This window comes from Canis lupus, chromosome 34 (assembly GCF_048164855.1).
Source record: "Canis lupus baileyi chromosome 34, mCanLup2.hap1, whole genome shotgun sequence".
Lineage (NCBI taxonomy): Eukaryota > Metazoa > Chordata > Mammalia > Carnivora > Canidae > Canis > Canis lupus.
The window spans coordinates 11045379-11063432 of record NC_132871.1 but is presented as its reverse complement, the minus strand read 5'-3'; the positions used below and the strand labels follow the sequence as shown (position 1 = coordinate 11063432).

Below are 18054 nucleotides of genomic sequence, written 5' to 3'. Positions count from 1 at the left end.
CGACATGATACTCTGGAAAACCCAACAGACTGGGTGGCTCAGTTGGTTATGCATCTGCATTTGGCTCAGGTCATGATCTCAGGGTCCTTGGATCGAGCCCTGCATTGGGCTCCCTGCTCAGCAGAGTCTGCTTCTCCCTCTCCCTCTAACCCTCCTCCTGCCTCAACACACACACTTGCTCTTTCTCTCCATCTCAAATAAATTAATGAATGAATGAATGAAAGAAAGAAAGAAAGAAAGAAAGAAAGAAAGAAAGAAAGAAAGAAAGCCCAAAAGACTCTACTCAAAAATTGCTAAAACTGATACAGGAATTCAGCAAAGCTGCAGAATATTAAATCAATTTACAGAGGTCAGGTGCATTTCTATACACTAACAATGAAGCAGAAGAAAGAGAAATTAAGGAATCGATCCCATTTATAATTGCACCAAAACCCCTAAGATACTTAGGAACGAACCTAACCAGAGAGGTAGAGGATCTATACTCTGAAAACTAGAGAACACTTATGAAAGAAACTGAGGAAAACACCAAGAAATGGGAAAACACTCCATGCTCATGGATTGGGAGAACAAATATTATTGAAATGTCTATACTACCCAAAGCAATCTACACATTCAATGCAATCCCTATCAAAATAGCAGCAGCATTTCTCACAGAGTTGGAACAAACTATCCTTAAATTTGTATGGAACCAGGAAAGATCCCAAAGGAATGTTGAAAAAAACCAAAGTGGGAGGCATCACAATTCTGGACTTCAAGCTGTATTATAAAGCTGTAATCAACAAGACAATATGGTACTGGCACAAAAACAGACACATGGATCAACGGAACAGAATAGACAATCCAGAAATGGACTCTATGGTAAACTAATCTTTGACAAAGCAGGGAAGAATATCCAATGGAAAAAAAGACAGTCTCTTCAACAAATGGTGTTGGAAAAATTGGACAAACACATGTGGAAGAATGAAACTGGACCACTTTCTTACACCATACACAAAGATAAACTCAAAATGAATGAAAGACATAAATGTGAGACAAGAATTCATCAAAATCCAAGAAAAGAACACAGGCAGCAAGCTCTTTGACCTGTCATAGCAACTCACTAGAACACGCCTCCAAAGGGAAGGAAAACAAAAGCAGAATATTGAAATATACTCCCTTACTCCAAAATAAAGCACAGAAATCCCCCTTTGTGGACAAGAAGTTCTTCTTTTGGTTTTTATCAGAACTACTGCTGGAGAAAATGAGCTATCATAAAATACACATTTCCTTCAAGACTTGAAGAGACAGAACATATATAGTTAATCTTTAGGACCAAATTAACTGAAATTCTTTCGTATTTTTAAAACAAAATTTAGGGAGAAAATAAATCTAGTTCTAGTTATTCCAATGAAGGTTTTTGCTCTCCTAATAAATATAATTTATGAAAATAGAGCAACATGTTTTGTGAAGATATTAAAGATACTATTACTGACTCCTATTTTGACAATAGCTGCCTAATTTCCATTTCCTCTTCTCTTCTTAGAAATATTCCAAACAACAAGGAGAAGAAAAATAAAAATTCCTGTCCTGGTATAAAATAAGATATAGCTAAAACCCAACTCTCAAAACGTGTGGGCAGACTCCCAAAAGTAATGGAGATCATGAAGATCAAAAGTGCAAACACAGAAGGAAATCTATTTATCTCACAAAGGGGTAGCAAGACAAACTTCTCAAAGTGTAAAGCCTAAAGCCCCTGTTTGTAACAAGAATAAGACACACATGCTATAGGCAGAAACTCCTCAATTTGGTTCCAACGATGAAACAGAAAAGGCAGAGCTTAAAGAGAAACCATTCGGAAATACCGTTTACAAAGAACATTGTTTTTATGGCAGCAGGAGAGAAAAGAGGTTTTGTATTAGGAAAAAACACACAGTTGCCTAACCCTATTGGCTGGGGAAAGATAAAAGCTAACAAATTAGCACATTCAATCCTGGATCATAAGGAAAATTCTAGATAGCCTGGAATGTGGGAATATATGCCCTGATACTCACACAAATCTCCTACAAAAAAACAGGCAAAAGTAAAGTAAAATACCACATAGCTAGAGAAATCTATATTTTTAAGTTAAAACAAAAAAAGCAAAATACAAAATTATGTTCCAAAAACTAGACCAATGTCTTTCCTCTCAATAAATGTAAGTGACTAAACTAACCAGAGCAAAAAACTTTCAGACTGGATCATAAAAACAAAACCCAACTCTATAATATAAACTAACATCTAAAATAAGAGTTTTTCAAAAAAATAAAATAAAAAATAAAATAAGAGTTTTTCAAAATAAAATAAAATAAAATAAAATAAAATAAAATAAGAGTGTTTCAAAGTTGAAGAAAATAAAACCATGGGCAAAAGTATACTAGGTAAATACTCACAAAACAAGGTTATCTTAATAGCCCACAAGGTTGAAATCAAGACACCCCCCACCACCACCAAGAAAGTTTTAAACTAGAAAAAGAAAGTCATTTCATAGTGTTAAAAATGATGCAGTTCCTTTCCAACAAATGGTGTTAGAGCTACTGAGCATCCATGGACAAAATGAAGGAAAGAAAAAAATAAATGAATCTCAACATGAACCTCACACCTTATATACAAATTAACTCAAAATGGCTCATGAATTTAAAAATGTTGGAAGAAAAAAAAAGCATAGAAAAAAGCGAAAGAAGATAATCTTTAGAACCTATAGTTAGAGAACCTTGACAATAAAAGCACAATCCATAAAAGGAAAAATAAATTTTGTTCTGCAAAAGCCCTATTAAGAGAATAAAAGACAAACTACAGACTGGGAAAAAATATTTGCAAACCACATGCCCAGTAAATAACTTGTATCTACAATATAAAAAGAACTCTCAGAGCTCAACAGCAAAAAGAGTAAAAAATCCAATTAGAAAATTAGGAGACATGAACAGACATTTCACAGAAGAGGAGATATAAATGGCAAATAAACACATGAAAAAAAGTTCAATATCATTAGCCCTTAGGGAAATGTAAATTAAAACCACAATGAAATATCACTACATATCTATCAGAATAATCAAAACAGGAAATAGCAAAATACCAAATGCTGGCAAGGGCACATTTATATGCAACCAGTAGAAATGCAAAATGGTACATCTACCCTGAAAAAATGTTTAGCAGTTTCTTTAAAAACTAAACATGTACTTACCATATGCCTTAGAAATTACATTCTTAGGGATATACTCCCAAAGAAATAAAAACTTATGTTCAGACAAATGCCTATATATAAATGTTCATTGAAGTCTTACTTGTTTTTTGTTTTGTTTTTAATTTATTTTTTATTGGTGTTCAATTTGCCAACATATAGAATAACACCCAGTGCTCATCCCATCAAGTGCCCCCCACAGTGCCCGTCACCCAGTCACCCCCTCCCCCCGCCCACCTCCCTTTCTACCACCCCTTGTTCGTTTCCCAGAGTTAGGAGTCTCTCATGTTCTGTTTCCCTTTCTGATATTTCCCACTCATTTTTTCTCCTTTCCACTTTATTCCCTTTCACTATTTTTTATATTCCCCAAATGAATGAGACCATATAATGTTTGTCCTTCTCCGATTGACTTATTGAAGTCTTATTTGTAATAGCCAAAAACTGGAAACTATCCAAATGTCCTTCAACAAGTGTACGGTTAAACAAACTGAAGTATGTCATTACCATGGAATACTACCCAACAACACAAAGAAACTATTAATACACTTAACATCTTGAAAGGATCTCAAGATTATGGTAAATGAAAAAACCCAGTTTCAAAAGGTTATATGCTATGTGATCTCATTTTATAATTCTTGAAATAATAAAATTATAGAGATATAAAACAGATTAGTGGGTGGAAGGGTTAAGAATGGAGTAGGTGGAAGAGAGTTGGTATGACTACAAAGGGATGGCAAGAAGGAGCCTGGTGGTTTATTTTATTTATTTAACTTAAGTAATCTCTACACCCAATGTGGGGCTTGAACTCATGACCCTGAGATCAAGAGCCACATGCTCCACCAACCAAGCCAGCCAAGGAACTCCAAGTCTTGTGGTTTTAGAACAGTCCTGAATCTGAATTATGGGATAGTGACATGAAGCTACACATATGATAAAATTACATGGAAATATAAAGCACACACACAAAAGTGCAGGTAAAACTGGTAAAATCTGACAGACTCTGTGAATTGAGTCTCCACACCCAGCATGGAGCCCAATGCATGTCAGTTTCCTAATTGTGATATTTTACTGTACTTTATGCAAGATGTTACCACTGGGGAAAGCTAGGTAAAGAATGCATGAGATCTGCTTGAACATTTTTTGTGTTTTTTCTGCAACTTCACATGAATCTATATCTCAAAATAAAAGGGTTTCTTTTAAAGAAACATTCATAAAGCAGAGAAGTTGAAATATATTACTAGGATACAGAAGAACTATATAACATAATAAAGTAGTTTTCATTGATATTAAATTCTATGTACCAAAAAAAAAAAAACAAACAACTTCAAGTGTTTGTGAAAGGCAACAACTAACCAAATAGCACAGCACCAAAAAAAAAAAAAACTCAATAAATTCAAAGTAATAGAAATACTTTTAAGCAATATGCTATAAAAGCAATACAACAAAACTAGAAACAGTAACTAAACCAGAAACCAAACATGCAAACACACATTTGTCACCTGGAAATAATGCTTAAATTACAAACACTAAATTAAAAAAAAAAAAAAAAGACATGATATCTAGAAAATAACCAAAGTAAGTCACTACATATCAAGACCTGTGGAATAAAATTAAGCAGTGATCAGAATATAGCATGACCTCAAATACACATACAGTGTACTGTGTTAATAAAAAAGAATGAAAAATATATTAAGTATCCAATTTAAGTTTCAGGAATAAAATAAAAATAAGCCTAAGATGAAAAAAAAAAAAGTAGTTTTTTAAAAGCTGGTTCTTTGAGAGAAAAGATATATAAACAACTAATAAAAACAATCACAAAAGAGATGTACAATATATAAAATAAGAATAAGGAATATACAAAACAATAATCATAGATACAAAAAAAGTTTTGTTTTTTTTTTAAGTAGTCTCCACACCCAGCATGGAGCCCAATGTAAGGCCTGTACTCATGGCCCTGAGAACAAGACCGGAGATGAGATCAAGAGTCAGAAGCCTAACTGAGCCACCCAGGTGCCCCACGAAAAAAATCTTTTTTAAATCAGTAAGACTGATGTAGTGATGACTACAACTATTAAACACTCTACAGAAATACATTTTTTCCCCACACAAACACCAACTTTATTCCAAATAATCACATAATTTTTAAAATCTTCCTAAAACACTCATATAAAAAGTAACCCAGGGTCATTAATTCTGGAAATTCCATTTTGTACATTAGTAGTTCTAATGTACTTAGTTGAACTGAAACAATCCAAAAATTCCATAGCTTCTTATAGACTTCATTTCAAAAGTTTTAAAGAATTCTACTTTTCATGATAAATGATGCTACTGATTACTTGGTGGACTTTTAGTTTGCTAATTTTTACACTCTTACAAATAAGCAACACATACATAATATATCTAAAATAACAAGCTAGGGATTCCTGGGTGGCGCAGCGGTTTGGCGCCTGCCTTTGGCCCAGGGCACGATCCTGGAGACCCGGGATCGAATCCCACGTCGGTCTCCCGGTGCATGGGGTCTGCTTCTCCCTCTGCCTATGTCTCTGCCTCTCTCTCTCTCTCTGTGTGTGACTATCATAAATAAAAATTTAAAAATAAATAAAAATAATAAAATAAAATAAAATAAAATAAAATAAAATAAAATAAAATAAAATAAAATAAAATAAAATAACAAGGTAGCTTAATCGCTTGCATTGGAGGCCAAGGAGTTGCATTTTGTCAAACCCAAATTGAACAGAGTTGAATTTAGGTTAATACAGAGAAAAGCAAGTTTTAGATGTATTGTCCTTTATAATTTTTGAAGCATCAGATGAATAGTAAAAAGTTCAAAGAGCTTCTTATTACTCTTGATTTTGGAAAGCTTCTTGCAGAATGATACTGAGCTTTTTTAGTATCTTAAAATCAAGCTTAGGGGTTTGAAGCAGCACAGAGCAAGTACAAAAAAATAAAGTGTTGCTATAGGCTTCCAGGAACGGCTTGCAAGGATTTAGATTCCACTGTCATCTGAAGCAAACTATCAATGACAGTAGAGAGGAGTCCTTTACTGGATATTCTTAGATGATTTAGTATTACTGGGACAGCTTGACAGTCCAAAAACAAGACTTTTCCTTCATCTGTCTTCAAGTCCAAAGACAATCAAATGCCTGAGCACGTAGTCAGCCTGAGTAACCATTTTGAGAACAAATATAGTTTATAAAAACCTCAGTGGTAAATTGAAGCTCTTAAAGAAAGCAGCTGTTTTCCACTGAATGTTGTAAAGAATCCTGAATTCCCTTAGTCACTACTCCTCTGAATATGTGTTTACCAGTCTCCTCAATGTTATGTCATGGTCGAATGCTATGTTCCTGCATCTAGCTTAGAGACCAATATATAAATTTTACAAAAGGCTCACGAAGTTTGGTATTCACAAATAGCATGCACTGTAGCTGCTCTGTTATCACAGGCAAAAGCTTTATACACTTCTGAATATCATTTCCATTTCACGCAAAGTTGAGTAGCAGCTTTCCATTGTCCATTCCAGATTCTTTACTTTTTATTTTACTAAGGTAATCTGAAATCCAGTCAATGAAAACAATTAAAAGTTCATAAACTTGTGCATTAAATAGTGCCTTGTGAGTTTCTGAGACTGGTACTTTTTTCTTATTTTAAACTTTTTACTTCATTGGCAACATGTGAACTTCCTTTCAATCTCTGTAAAACTCATACTTCCTCTGTAAATTATCTAAAGGAGCTTGAATTCTCTTAGTCTGAATCTCCATCTTCTTCTTTTCTTCACTTACTTCATTTTTAAAACTGTAGAATGAGTGGGCCTCTCAGTGGTGCAATCCATTGACAGTCCAACTCTTGGTTTCTGCTCCAGTCATGATCTCAAGCTCATGAACTCAGGGTTGTGGGATGAGCCCCACATCAGGCTTCAGGCACAGTGTGGAGTCTGTTTGAGATTCTCCCTCTCCCCCTCCTGCTCATGCTCCCTCTCTCTCTCTCTCTCTCTCTCTCTCTCACACACACACACACACACACAAAATAAATAGATCTTTTAAATTGCAGAATTATATATATAAAATTTTATAGTTTTATATATAATTTACATAAATATAAATATGTCTTAAAGATAAACAATATATTTTATATATATAATATTTTATATATATATATATAGTTTTTAACAAAACTACCCTTGGAACAGACAGAAAACCAAAAAGATTAACTACTATTGAATTTAAAAAGTTAAGAGCTCCCTCCAAAAATAGCACCATGTTCAGAAGATATCCAACAGAATACTACCAAACTTATTAAGGACAGATGACAGTTCTATTTAATGTATTCTAGAGCATTAGAAAATAAAGACAAGCTTTTAGATGTTTTTATAAAATGATTACAACTATGAAATTAGAATTTTTCCTGGAATTCAGGATTTCAATCTTTGAATTCAAAACTTAATATAGGGATCCCTGGGTGGCGCAGCGGTTTAGCACCTGCCTTTGGCCCAGGGCACAATCCTGGAGACCCGGGATCGAATCCCACATTGGGCTCCCGGTGCATGGAGCCTGCTTCTCCCTCTGCCTGTGTCTCTGCCTCTCTCTCTCTCTCTCTCTCTGTATGACTATCATAAATAAAAATTAAAAAAAAAAACAAAACTTAATATAATCCATATTAAGGGATATAAGATGAAAAACTCAAATGGCTATTTCCATAGATAATGAAACAGTATTTAACAAAATTCAACAATCTTTCTTGGCTTAAAAGAAAACTAAACGTGAATGGAAAATTCCTTAACATGATAAAATGTTCTGATCCAAAAGTCAAAAAATGTTCAATAGGGAAATATTAGAAGTATTCCCAAGGAACAAGTCCAGAATGTCCACTATTTTCTCTAATAACTTAACATTGTCCTGAAAGTATTAGCCTATATAATTAGCCAAAAGAAAAAAAAAATCAGACAAAAAGTATGTAAGGAGGTGGTAAAATTATTGCTGTTCACAAATGATGTCTGAATACTTTAAAAATACTTTAAATTTTTTTTAAAGACTTTTATTTGAGAGAGCAAAATGAGCAAGAGAGAGAGAGGGAAGAGCAGTGGGAGTGGGAGAAACTCTTTTGAGCAGGGAGCCTGGGCTTGATCCCAAGACCTTGAGATCATGACCTCAGCCAAAGGCAGACACTTAACCACTGAGCCACCCAGGTGCCCCAATACTTGTAAACTCAAAAAAATCAACCGAAAAATTTATTAAAAACAAGATAATTCTTGCAGTTGAATACAAAATTGTATGGAAAATCAATAAATTCAAATATGCAATCAGTTCTAAAACATACTAAAAACCCTCTCTTAACCTAATTCATCAAATCATCCCAGCTGTTCTTTTCTGAATGAAACTGATACTATTCGAAACAGTAGTACACTATGAATTTCTGTTAAATATAATTTAGTGACTTGCACCATAAAATTCTAAAGGTATACAAAGAGGAAATACTTGGAACCTCAATATAACAGAATCACATTTTAATTATGGTAAATATTTTAAAACCCTAATATTTGGTGTTTTACTGTACTAAAATTAAAAAATGCTAAAAGTTAAAATATAGCAGAATATCTAAAACTCAATCAATATAATCAAACCTTCATCACTTTTAACTAAAGGATTAACACTCCATAAACTTCCAACCAAACCTGAAGGTTTTTCACCAACCTTCATGTATGAAACATTTTCTGCCAAACTTAAGTGCTGTCTTTCCAACAACCTCATAACCCTACCCAATTTATTGTTTTTCGATGAGATTTAGCAATATATAAAGCTAAAAATGAAAAGATGTACCAAATAACTACGTTGATTACTTTGTCAGTTTATTTAACTATCAAAGGCTTTAGTGAGAATTACCTTCACATTCAGACAAACTAATAACAGTGATTTACTTTGGTATAAGGAATAAAGCAGGAATCAAACTTTTTTTTTTAATTGAATGGACTTTTAATTTTTTTATATATATAACTCAACACCACTTTCCCCCAATGATTTGAAATGTCATCATAAATAAAAACCATACATATCATACCATATCATATATAAAAATTCCTTTTAGGATTTATTTCTGGATTCTTGTGTCCTTCTTGGTTTGTGTCAAACTTAAATTCATATACTAGTTACACACTGTGCCAAACTTTTAATTAATGGAGTTTTATAATGCATTTACTTATAATAAATCACTGTTATTAGTCTGAAAGCCAGATGTCAGATGCCTGACAGACCTCTGCTTCTCATCCCTCTCCTTTTTTAGAATTTTCAGGACTATTCTTATGTGTTTACTTTTCCATTAAAACGTATGGAGGGGCACCTGGGTGGCTCAGTCAGTTGAGTGTCCGACTCTTGATTTCAACTCAAGTCAGGATCTCAGGGTCCTGAGATCAAGCCCCAAGTCGGACTCCATGCTCAACAGGGAGTCTGCTTGAGATTCTCTTTCTCTCTCCCTTCTCCCTCTGTCCCTTCCCCGCTTTTCTCTCAAATAAATAAATAAATCCACCCCCTTTTTTTAAAATTTTTTATTTATTTATGATAGTCACACAGAGAGAGAGAGGGAGGCAGAGACACAGGCAGAGGGAGAAGCAGGCTCCATGCACCGGGAGCCCGATGTGGGATTCGATCCCGGGTCTCCAGGATCGCGCCCTGGGCCAAAGGCAGGCGCTAAACCGCTGCACCGCCCAGGGATCCTCCACCCCCCTTTTTTTAAGTACAGGATAACTGTGCCAAAATCTTTAAAGTACTGTTGGTATTCTTATTGTGACCACACATTTTTATGTTAATTTGGGGAGAACTGAGCTCATAACAATACCAAATTTTCCCAACCAAGAATAGGATCTATCTCTTAATTATGTCTCAGTACATCATTCTTTAAGTACAGAATTCTATAAATCGAATAACTATGATTATTCAAATACCTATAAACATTGCAAAAAGGATGCCTGCAAAATGATTTCTTACCTACCAAAACCTCTTAGTAAATATTCTCCTTGAGTAAATACCAAGAGATATTCAGACATCTTCTCCTTTAAGAGCCAACTATAGTTGATGAGAGATACTTTGTATTCTTATTCAGAGTGCCATGAAAGAAATGTTTAACTTTCCTCAAAAGGTTACAAAGTATGCTTTTCAACTCTTCTAGGTGGACTAAGAAATATCTTTTACCAGTTAGTTGGGAGGTGGGGGAGTGGGAAGAAGGCTTTTAAAACTGTGTAAGATCAAAGCCCTATCCTCAAATGGCTTTCAATTTAAGTAGGAAAACAAACAAACATTAAAAAATTGGGTGACAAACTTCCTCAGTTTCTTTGCTTAACTTTTCCCCCTCCCTAACCCCATTTTAACAGGAATTAAAAAAAAAAAAGAAAAGAAACCCAGAAGGAAAATATGGTTAATTAAGTACTCTGGGAAGGTCAATGTCTTACACTAATAAGCCTTTGAAATGATCTTCTAGAGAATGAAATTTCTAGAAAGTTATCATCTGTAAGAATAAAGTACCCAGGAATAGAAGTCTAAGATTGCTTGCAGAGTTAGTTAAGGGTAGAGACAAAGCTTAATGGTTGTTCACTCTCAGAAAATGAACCTATTCCCAAGGTAATGCATACTTGACAGCATAATCAAGACATACAAATTTTAAACTATAATCCAAACCTTCCTTCACCATGGAACATAGGCTTAATGACTCCTATGAAATAAGTTCAGCATTTAGATAATTTGTTTCAGTAATAGTTGAAAAATCAGCGATATAAATTTATTATTGAATTTGAAAGGCAGAAAAATAATAGGTTGGAATCATACCAACTTTCTCCATATTACATCATGAAAAGATATAATAAAATATCAAAGCATCTTATACAGGGTATTGATATTCTATCATTAAAGATCATTTTAAGATAGTTATGATTATGTAGTATATGCTCAGTCCCGATTCCATGACCTCTCTGTCCAGTAAAAGCATTTGGGAAACTTGGAATGCAGAGATAACAGTCACTTTTTGCAGTTATCAGGTAGATTTCTAAGCTTTATAATCAGTGTAGACAGTGATAAGTAAAAACAATACATTTTATTGTTCTTTCTGCTTCCATTTCTTTAAGTAAACCCTGGTCCAGACCTTAAAATTTTTGTTTCCAAAGGAAAAAAGTCCAGGAATAAACTAAGGCAATAGTTTACACAAAAGAAAATGTCCTGCGGTAAGTCTTCCTTCTACATACCACAACATCCACTTTCACGTTGTTGTATTTTATTTCATGCTTTTTTGATTGTCATCAATCAGAAGGACAATTCTATTCTTTGTTTGATAACTGGTCTATGCTTCCAAAAGTGGAGAGCTCAGTGAAATAGAAGCAGCGGCAGTCAAGAACCAGGTCACAAATGTGAGTGAGACAAAGTGAGAAATGGCTCTGAAGCTTAACAAACCAAGAAATACTGGATGCAGGTGATGCAGAAGAGGCAGGACAGTGAGGATACTACAGTCTCATACTCAAAATAAGAGAAAGATCAAACTGAAAAAAATAACAAAATTTTTAAAGAAGTTAAAGTTTTTCCTTTTAAGAACAATCAGTATATGATTTATTTGCCCCCCAAAACAAAGTTGTCTGCAGCATAATAGCAGATCCAATAGATCACAAGTTTTGAATAGCCATTAGAATTAGCACAGTAGTTTCCGGTCAGACATTCTTTTGTAACTAGATAGAAATCTTTCAAAATCAAAAGATCAATTTTGATATAGAAATGGATGTCAAGTGAGCTTTAAGTTTTTTAAAGATGTTCAATCAAATAAACATCACACTTATTCCCTTTCTAAATTTCCTCTCTTTTTATAAAAAACCAGAAATGAACAAGGGAAAGGAGCTCAGCATTATAAAATCTGCTACACCTCGGATAAGAACATTCCAAAACATTCCAAAAAGAGAAAGAAAATGACAGAGATTTTATTTGGTAATACGCATGGACTCGATTTTTTGCTTTTTACCTACATACAAAGCTAAAATTTTATGATCTCCAGGAGTTCCAATTGGAAAATATGTCCTGTACTAAAGACTAAACACAATTATTTTACTCTAGCAGTCCCAAAAAAAGAGATCCTACACCTGCCAAATGTCAAACCAAAAAACCTAAATAGCACCCAATTCATTCTTTTCCCTTACCTTCCCAATTTCTCCCATCAAGTTGCCTCAGTTGTACTTCTGAAATACTACCAAGTCATCTATCTATACATCTCCACTGCCACTGGGATGCCCAATCCATCTTTACCTTTAAACTCCTATAACAGCATCCTAGCTGACCTCCCTGTTTTCTACTCTTGTCCTCCTCTACTCAATCTCCACAGGCAACACACGTGATCCTCTTAACTTAAATCTCATTGTGAGGGCAGCCCCGGTGGCTCAGCGGTTTAGCGCCGCCTGTCAGCCCAGGGCTTGATCCTGGAGACCCGGGATCGAGTCCTGCGTTGGGCTCCCTGCATGGAGCCTGCTTCTCCCTCTGCCTGTGCCCTCTCTCTCTCTCTCTCTCTCTCTCTCTTTCTGTGTGTGTCTCTCAGTAATAAATAAGTAAATCTTTAAAAAAATAAAACAAATCTCATCATGACATTCTTCCACTAAAACCTTTACAAGCTTCCCAATTCACCCAAAATGAAACACAAACTCCTTAGCCATGACTTCCCATGATCCAGATACCATCTGATTGTGCAAGCACACCTATCACTCTCTACATCACACATTCCATATATAATGATCTTTTTGACCTTAAATAAGTCATGATCTCTCCTACCTCACAGTCCTTTTATTTTCTGTTCTCTCTTCCTGTCTGAGATCTTCCCTCTCAACACTTGGATTTTTGTTTTTGTTTTCAGGATTTGAAGAACACACTAAGGTAAAAAATTCAAACAATACAAAAAAAAAAAAAATGGAAAGAAACAACTACAAAAATTCCACCAAAGAGAATTTCCATTAATATTTTGAGGTTAATCCTTTCCTACATCTCTCTATAGACACATATGCTATTGTACACTGTATATATAAAAATAATCTTCCATAAATTCCAACTCTTTCCAAGCTGGTTCTTTCTCATACATTAGTTCTCAACTCAAATACTGCCTTCTCAAAAGAGGACAGTTCCTCTCTATCACATCACCCTGTTTATTTTCTTCATTACACTTGTTTGCTTATTGGTCTCTCATCTTTTATCTGTCTAGTCCCAACAGAATGTAAGCTCCATGAAGGCAGAGATCTTGTCACTACTTTCTCATTCAATCACTAGGGTCTAGCCCAGTACCTAACACATTGCAGATGCCCAAAATTTACTGAATGAACAGATGCTGGTTCTGATTAACATTTATAAAATGCCAAATCCTAAATTTAAATCTCCCATTCAAATTTCTCTCCTGAGCTTCATACTCATACTTAACCATCCCACTTGGCAGCTCTCTCTAGATAGAACACAGGTATTTTAGTCTTAGTGAGCAAACCTGCTCTTCCTCATGGGATTCCCTATTTAGATGAATGAGACTACCATCAACCAAATTTCCCAAGCCATACTCTTAAATTTTATCCTTGTTACAACTATTCCCCCTCACCTCACACCCACCCAATCACCAAGAGCATCTCCATATTACCTCAGTTCTGTCTCCTAAATCTCAATACATCCACCTCATTCAGCCCATCTGCTTCTCTTCTACTCTGCTACCTCCACCCAAATTGCAAATCACCGCCAATCATTTTTCCCCTAGACAACTGTAACAACCTTCTAACTTGCTGCTTCAGATCCACTCTTACTCCCCTCTAATTTATTCTCCATGGTCTAGCCTCAATATTCTCAAAATAACAATATGATCACATTATATTCCTTCTTAAAAATCTTCAGTGGCTTCCCATTACTCTTAGATTAAATCCTAAAATCCTTATCATGGATTATAAGGCCCACAAGAATACCCCATGCCTAACTATCTAGACTTTCCCTATAAATCAGTCTTCGGCCTTCTTTCAATTTTTTAAACCTACCATGCTCTATTCCCCCCAGGGCCTTCATATATGCTGTTCCTTCTGCCTAAAAGATTATCCACCACGTCACACCACTCTTAAAACACATAATCATCCTTGGGTCTCAAATTCAAAGTCACTTCCTCAGGGAGGCTGTGGTAGGCAGAATTCTAAAGCTGTCTCTCTTCTTCCCCAAGATTTCCATCCTCTGGTAATACAATCAAACAGTAATCTATGAACTGCTATGAAGGGACTCTGCAAATATAATTAAGTATTACTCGGCTGACTTTATTCAAGGGAGATTATCCTGGATTATCTTGGTGGGTCTAATATAATCAGTTAAACCCTGAAAGGCAGAGCTTTCTCTGGGCTGAGGGCAGAATCAGAAGTCAGAGAGATGTAGCACAATCAGCAAATGACCTGACTAAACCTGAAAGATTCTCCCCCTAGAAACCAGATAAGATCCCAGTCCAGATGAATGGCTACCTTGATTGAGGCCTGCTAGACTTTAAGCAGAGAGTCCAGTCAAGTCACCTGGACTTCTGACCTACACTGTGATACAACATGAGTTTTGCTCTAAGCTGCTAAATTTGTGACAATAACAGAAAATGAATACAAACTCTTCCCTGACTCCCACCTCCACCACAGATAGTGTCAGAGCCTCTGTTAAATGTTCCCATAGCATTTGACACTTCTCTTTGATAATATTCATCATACTTATTACTTATTTTAATATATACAGTCTAAAATCTACAGAGACTTTATATTTTTGTATACCATACACCATTATATTCCAACATCTACAAAATCCAACATCTACAGAATGTACCCACAAAAGTTTGTAGAGTGAATGAACCAATTTTTTTATTAAATTGTCTCTCAAAATTGTCAATCATGACACACCTTCAGTAAAGTGCTATATTATAAAATATCTCTATAATAAGGGTCAATTGCTTTATAGCAGTGATTAAAATGAGGGGGAAAAGAGATGGGATGAGTGGAACATATTCAGAATCATTGGGGCAGCTGGGTTTTTTATTTGTTTGTTTTACAAATCCTCCCTCAGTTACGACTACCCACAATCTGAAATGCCTACTCCTTGCCCTATATCCCTAGGGGAATGTGATCATCTATTAGAGGATCACAAAAGATTCCCACATAGAGCCATTATTACTAATGTCACTGAGTGATATTCCTCAGCTCTGCTGAATTGTAAATTAAGGTTCAATACAGTTAGTTTACTTTTTTAAAGAAGTAACTTTGCAAAAGCAAATTTACTCAATCTGAGACATTACTATTTCACAATATAGAGAGACTGACTATATTTTAACCGGCCAAAAAGAGGAAAGGTCAACTAAATGAACAATTTACTTACATCAATGGGAAAGCAAAAAATGGAAGTGTCATGGCCAGTCTTGCTGTAAATTCATCAGGAAGATACCACAAGTATACAATTAAACATGTAAACAGATAAAGAATTGAAGAGTAGAGAATTAATCTTCCAACCCATAATTTTTGTAATCTCTGATTTTTTTCCCTAAATTCTTCCAATGCTTGAATTTCCTGTTAAGAGAAAATTATTCTATATTATTTAATTGAATCTCAAATTTCATAAAGAAATCAAAATGTCAACAAAAAATTTTAACATGATAGATTATATAGGAAGAACTCTTAAAAGTCAATTAAATATAATACTTTAATATTTTAAAAAGAACATAATTTGAAAAAAAATTAGAAATGAAGTTAGAACATATGAAAATGCCTATGCTGACAAGTCAGTCTTTTAAATGCAAAATTAAAGGGCACCTGAGTGGCTCAGTCCATTAAGCATCTGCCTTCGGCTCAGGTCATGATCCCAAGGATCCTGGGATGGAGCCCCACATCAAGCTCCCTGCTCAGTGAGGAGTCTGCTTCTCCCCCTGCACTTTCCCCCCTGCTTCTGATGTCTCTCCTTCTTTCTCTCTCTATCTCAAATAAATAAAAATAAAGTCTTTAAAAATAAATAAATAAATGCAAACTTAAGATACCCTTTTCGACTATCAAATTAGCAAAGATCAAGCATGAAATTGACATCAATATATAGTATTTAATAATCTAAATAATTCTCTCTGTATAAGGTCTAAAAAAAGTCTGGCTAAAAATAAGTTAATTCGTTTTTTAAATCTGACTATAAAAAGAATTAATAAAAATTGCAACAATAACCATACTAGATTCTTTCAATCTATTCATCACTCAGTATTCCTAAGAAATAACCATTTTTGATAATGAAGTTTGTGAAGTTTTCAGACTGATAAAAACTGTTGCAGACTATCTTATAATCTACTTTATCCTTTACACCATGCTATACATCAAATTTCATTCTAACAGGTTCTATTGACACAGACTTAAGTGACTGAGAGACTTCAGATATTTTTCTGAGATAATACAACAATAAACTTCTCAGGCTTACTCTATCTGGTCTCTAAATTCCCAAACCAGATCCAGTCTCCAAAATAATATACATATACTAAAATTAAAATAATAATATTTATGCAATACTTAAAATGAATTAAAACACCCCAGAGCCCAAAGACATACCTTATCTATATTTTCCAAAACTTCTACAGTTGAAGGTTTTGTCTGTTATCAAAACAGATATGAGACATTAAAACTTGTTCCTGAAAACTTAGAAACACTTGATTTATAAAACCATAAATGAACATTTTAACTCAAAAAATGAAAATAAAGTAAAAAGGGACATTTTAATTCAAATTTTTTTCAAATGTCAAGCAATATGTATTCCTATTTATTAATGAGATTTAGATTTAAATAAAATTACAATTACAAACAGAACTACATGATTAAAGAAATAAGCATTTTCCTATTTGATTTTTTAGTCTTAGAAGTACTTTCAACTCTGACCACTCAATTTCTACCACGTTTTTTTATTTCTATCATTCTTAATCAAATTTTATAGAGAAATTTTCCCTCCAAGAAAACTTTTCTTAGATATGATTATCCAAAACATATCATATATTAGAAATTTCAAGACTAGGGATACCTGGGTGGCTCAGTGGTTGAACATCAAGACTAAAGATGGTCTGCTTTACTATTGCTAAAAGTTCACTTAGGACTCTGAAAGTCAAAATCCATAGGCTATCTTCATTTTGAATTCCTAACGTATTTTTCTGAAGATTAGATTTTTAAAAGGCAACTAAGAATACTTCATTATAGCAGAGTTGTTTGTTAAAAATATTTTTTATATATCCAGAATAAAAACCAGCCAAAATGTCTCCTACAACACTTGAGAAGGTACTTACCAATTATATACTCAATAATGTAAGAAAGTAGTGGACATCAATCAATTCATTGTAGTTCCCACAAGTTGTTAACATTAGGTTGAACCATATGAAATTGCCAATATTCAACTGTTTTGACTTACATAAAAAGCAATTTCATATGGTTCAATCTAACAAAGACAAAGCAAAATTAATCCTCATATGGTTCAACCTAACAAAGACAAAGATAAATTTGATCCTCAAGCAGAACTATCAAAAAGTTTTAAAGGGAGGACAAAGTCCAAAACAAAGCAGTTCCAGCAATAGTCAAAAAATGAGTCTACCAAATATTGCTAGACTCCATTATATGGCAAAAGAGGTTAAAAATAAGCTTTGTCTGAGACTACATTATCTCCTCTCATATTAGAATAGAACATTTATCACTATATTTTAAATTTATAGCACTAAATTGGAGATACTTCCTCTAAAGCTCTACCCAATAAAATTAAAATGCATTCCAAATTTTGTTTAATTCCTAAAAGTATATTTAGTATGACTTCAACAAATACATATGATAAGCAAAAAGATATAGCCCATAAAAACATAAGTATTAT

At 34.2% G+C, this 18054-nt stretch overlaps 1 protein-coding gene and 1 pseudogene across 6 annotated transcripts in view; both read right to left on the bottom strand.

The window, feature by feature from the left end:
* LNPK (lunapark, ER junction formation factor) overlaps positions 1-18054 on the bottom strand; it is a 77945-nt gene that overhangs the window by 52911 nt on the left and 6980 nt on the right. For all 6 annotated transcript variants that reach the window (XM_072811066.1, XM_072811068.1, XM_072811065.1 and 3 more), the window contains 2 exons: positions 16761-16802; positions 15559-15746 (listed from right to left, as the gene is read on the bottom strand). In XM_072811066.1, coding sequence (XP_072667167.1) covers positions 15559-15746; positions 16761-16802 — 230 coding nt within the window. The remainder of the gene's footprint in view (positions 1-15558; positions 15747-16760; positions 16803-18054) is intronic.
* Positions 5878-10229, bottom strand: LOC140624443 (coiled-coil domain-containing protein 138-like; annotated as a pseudogene).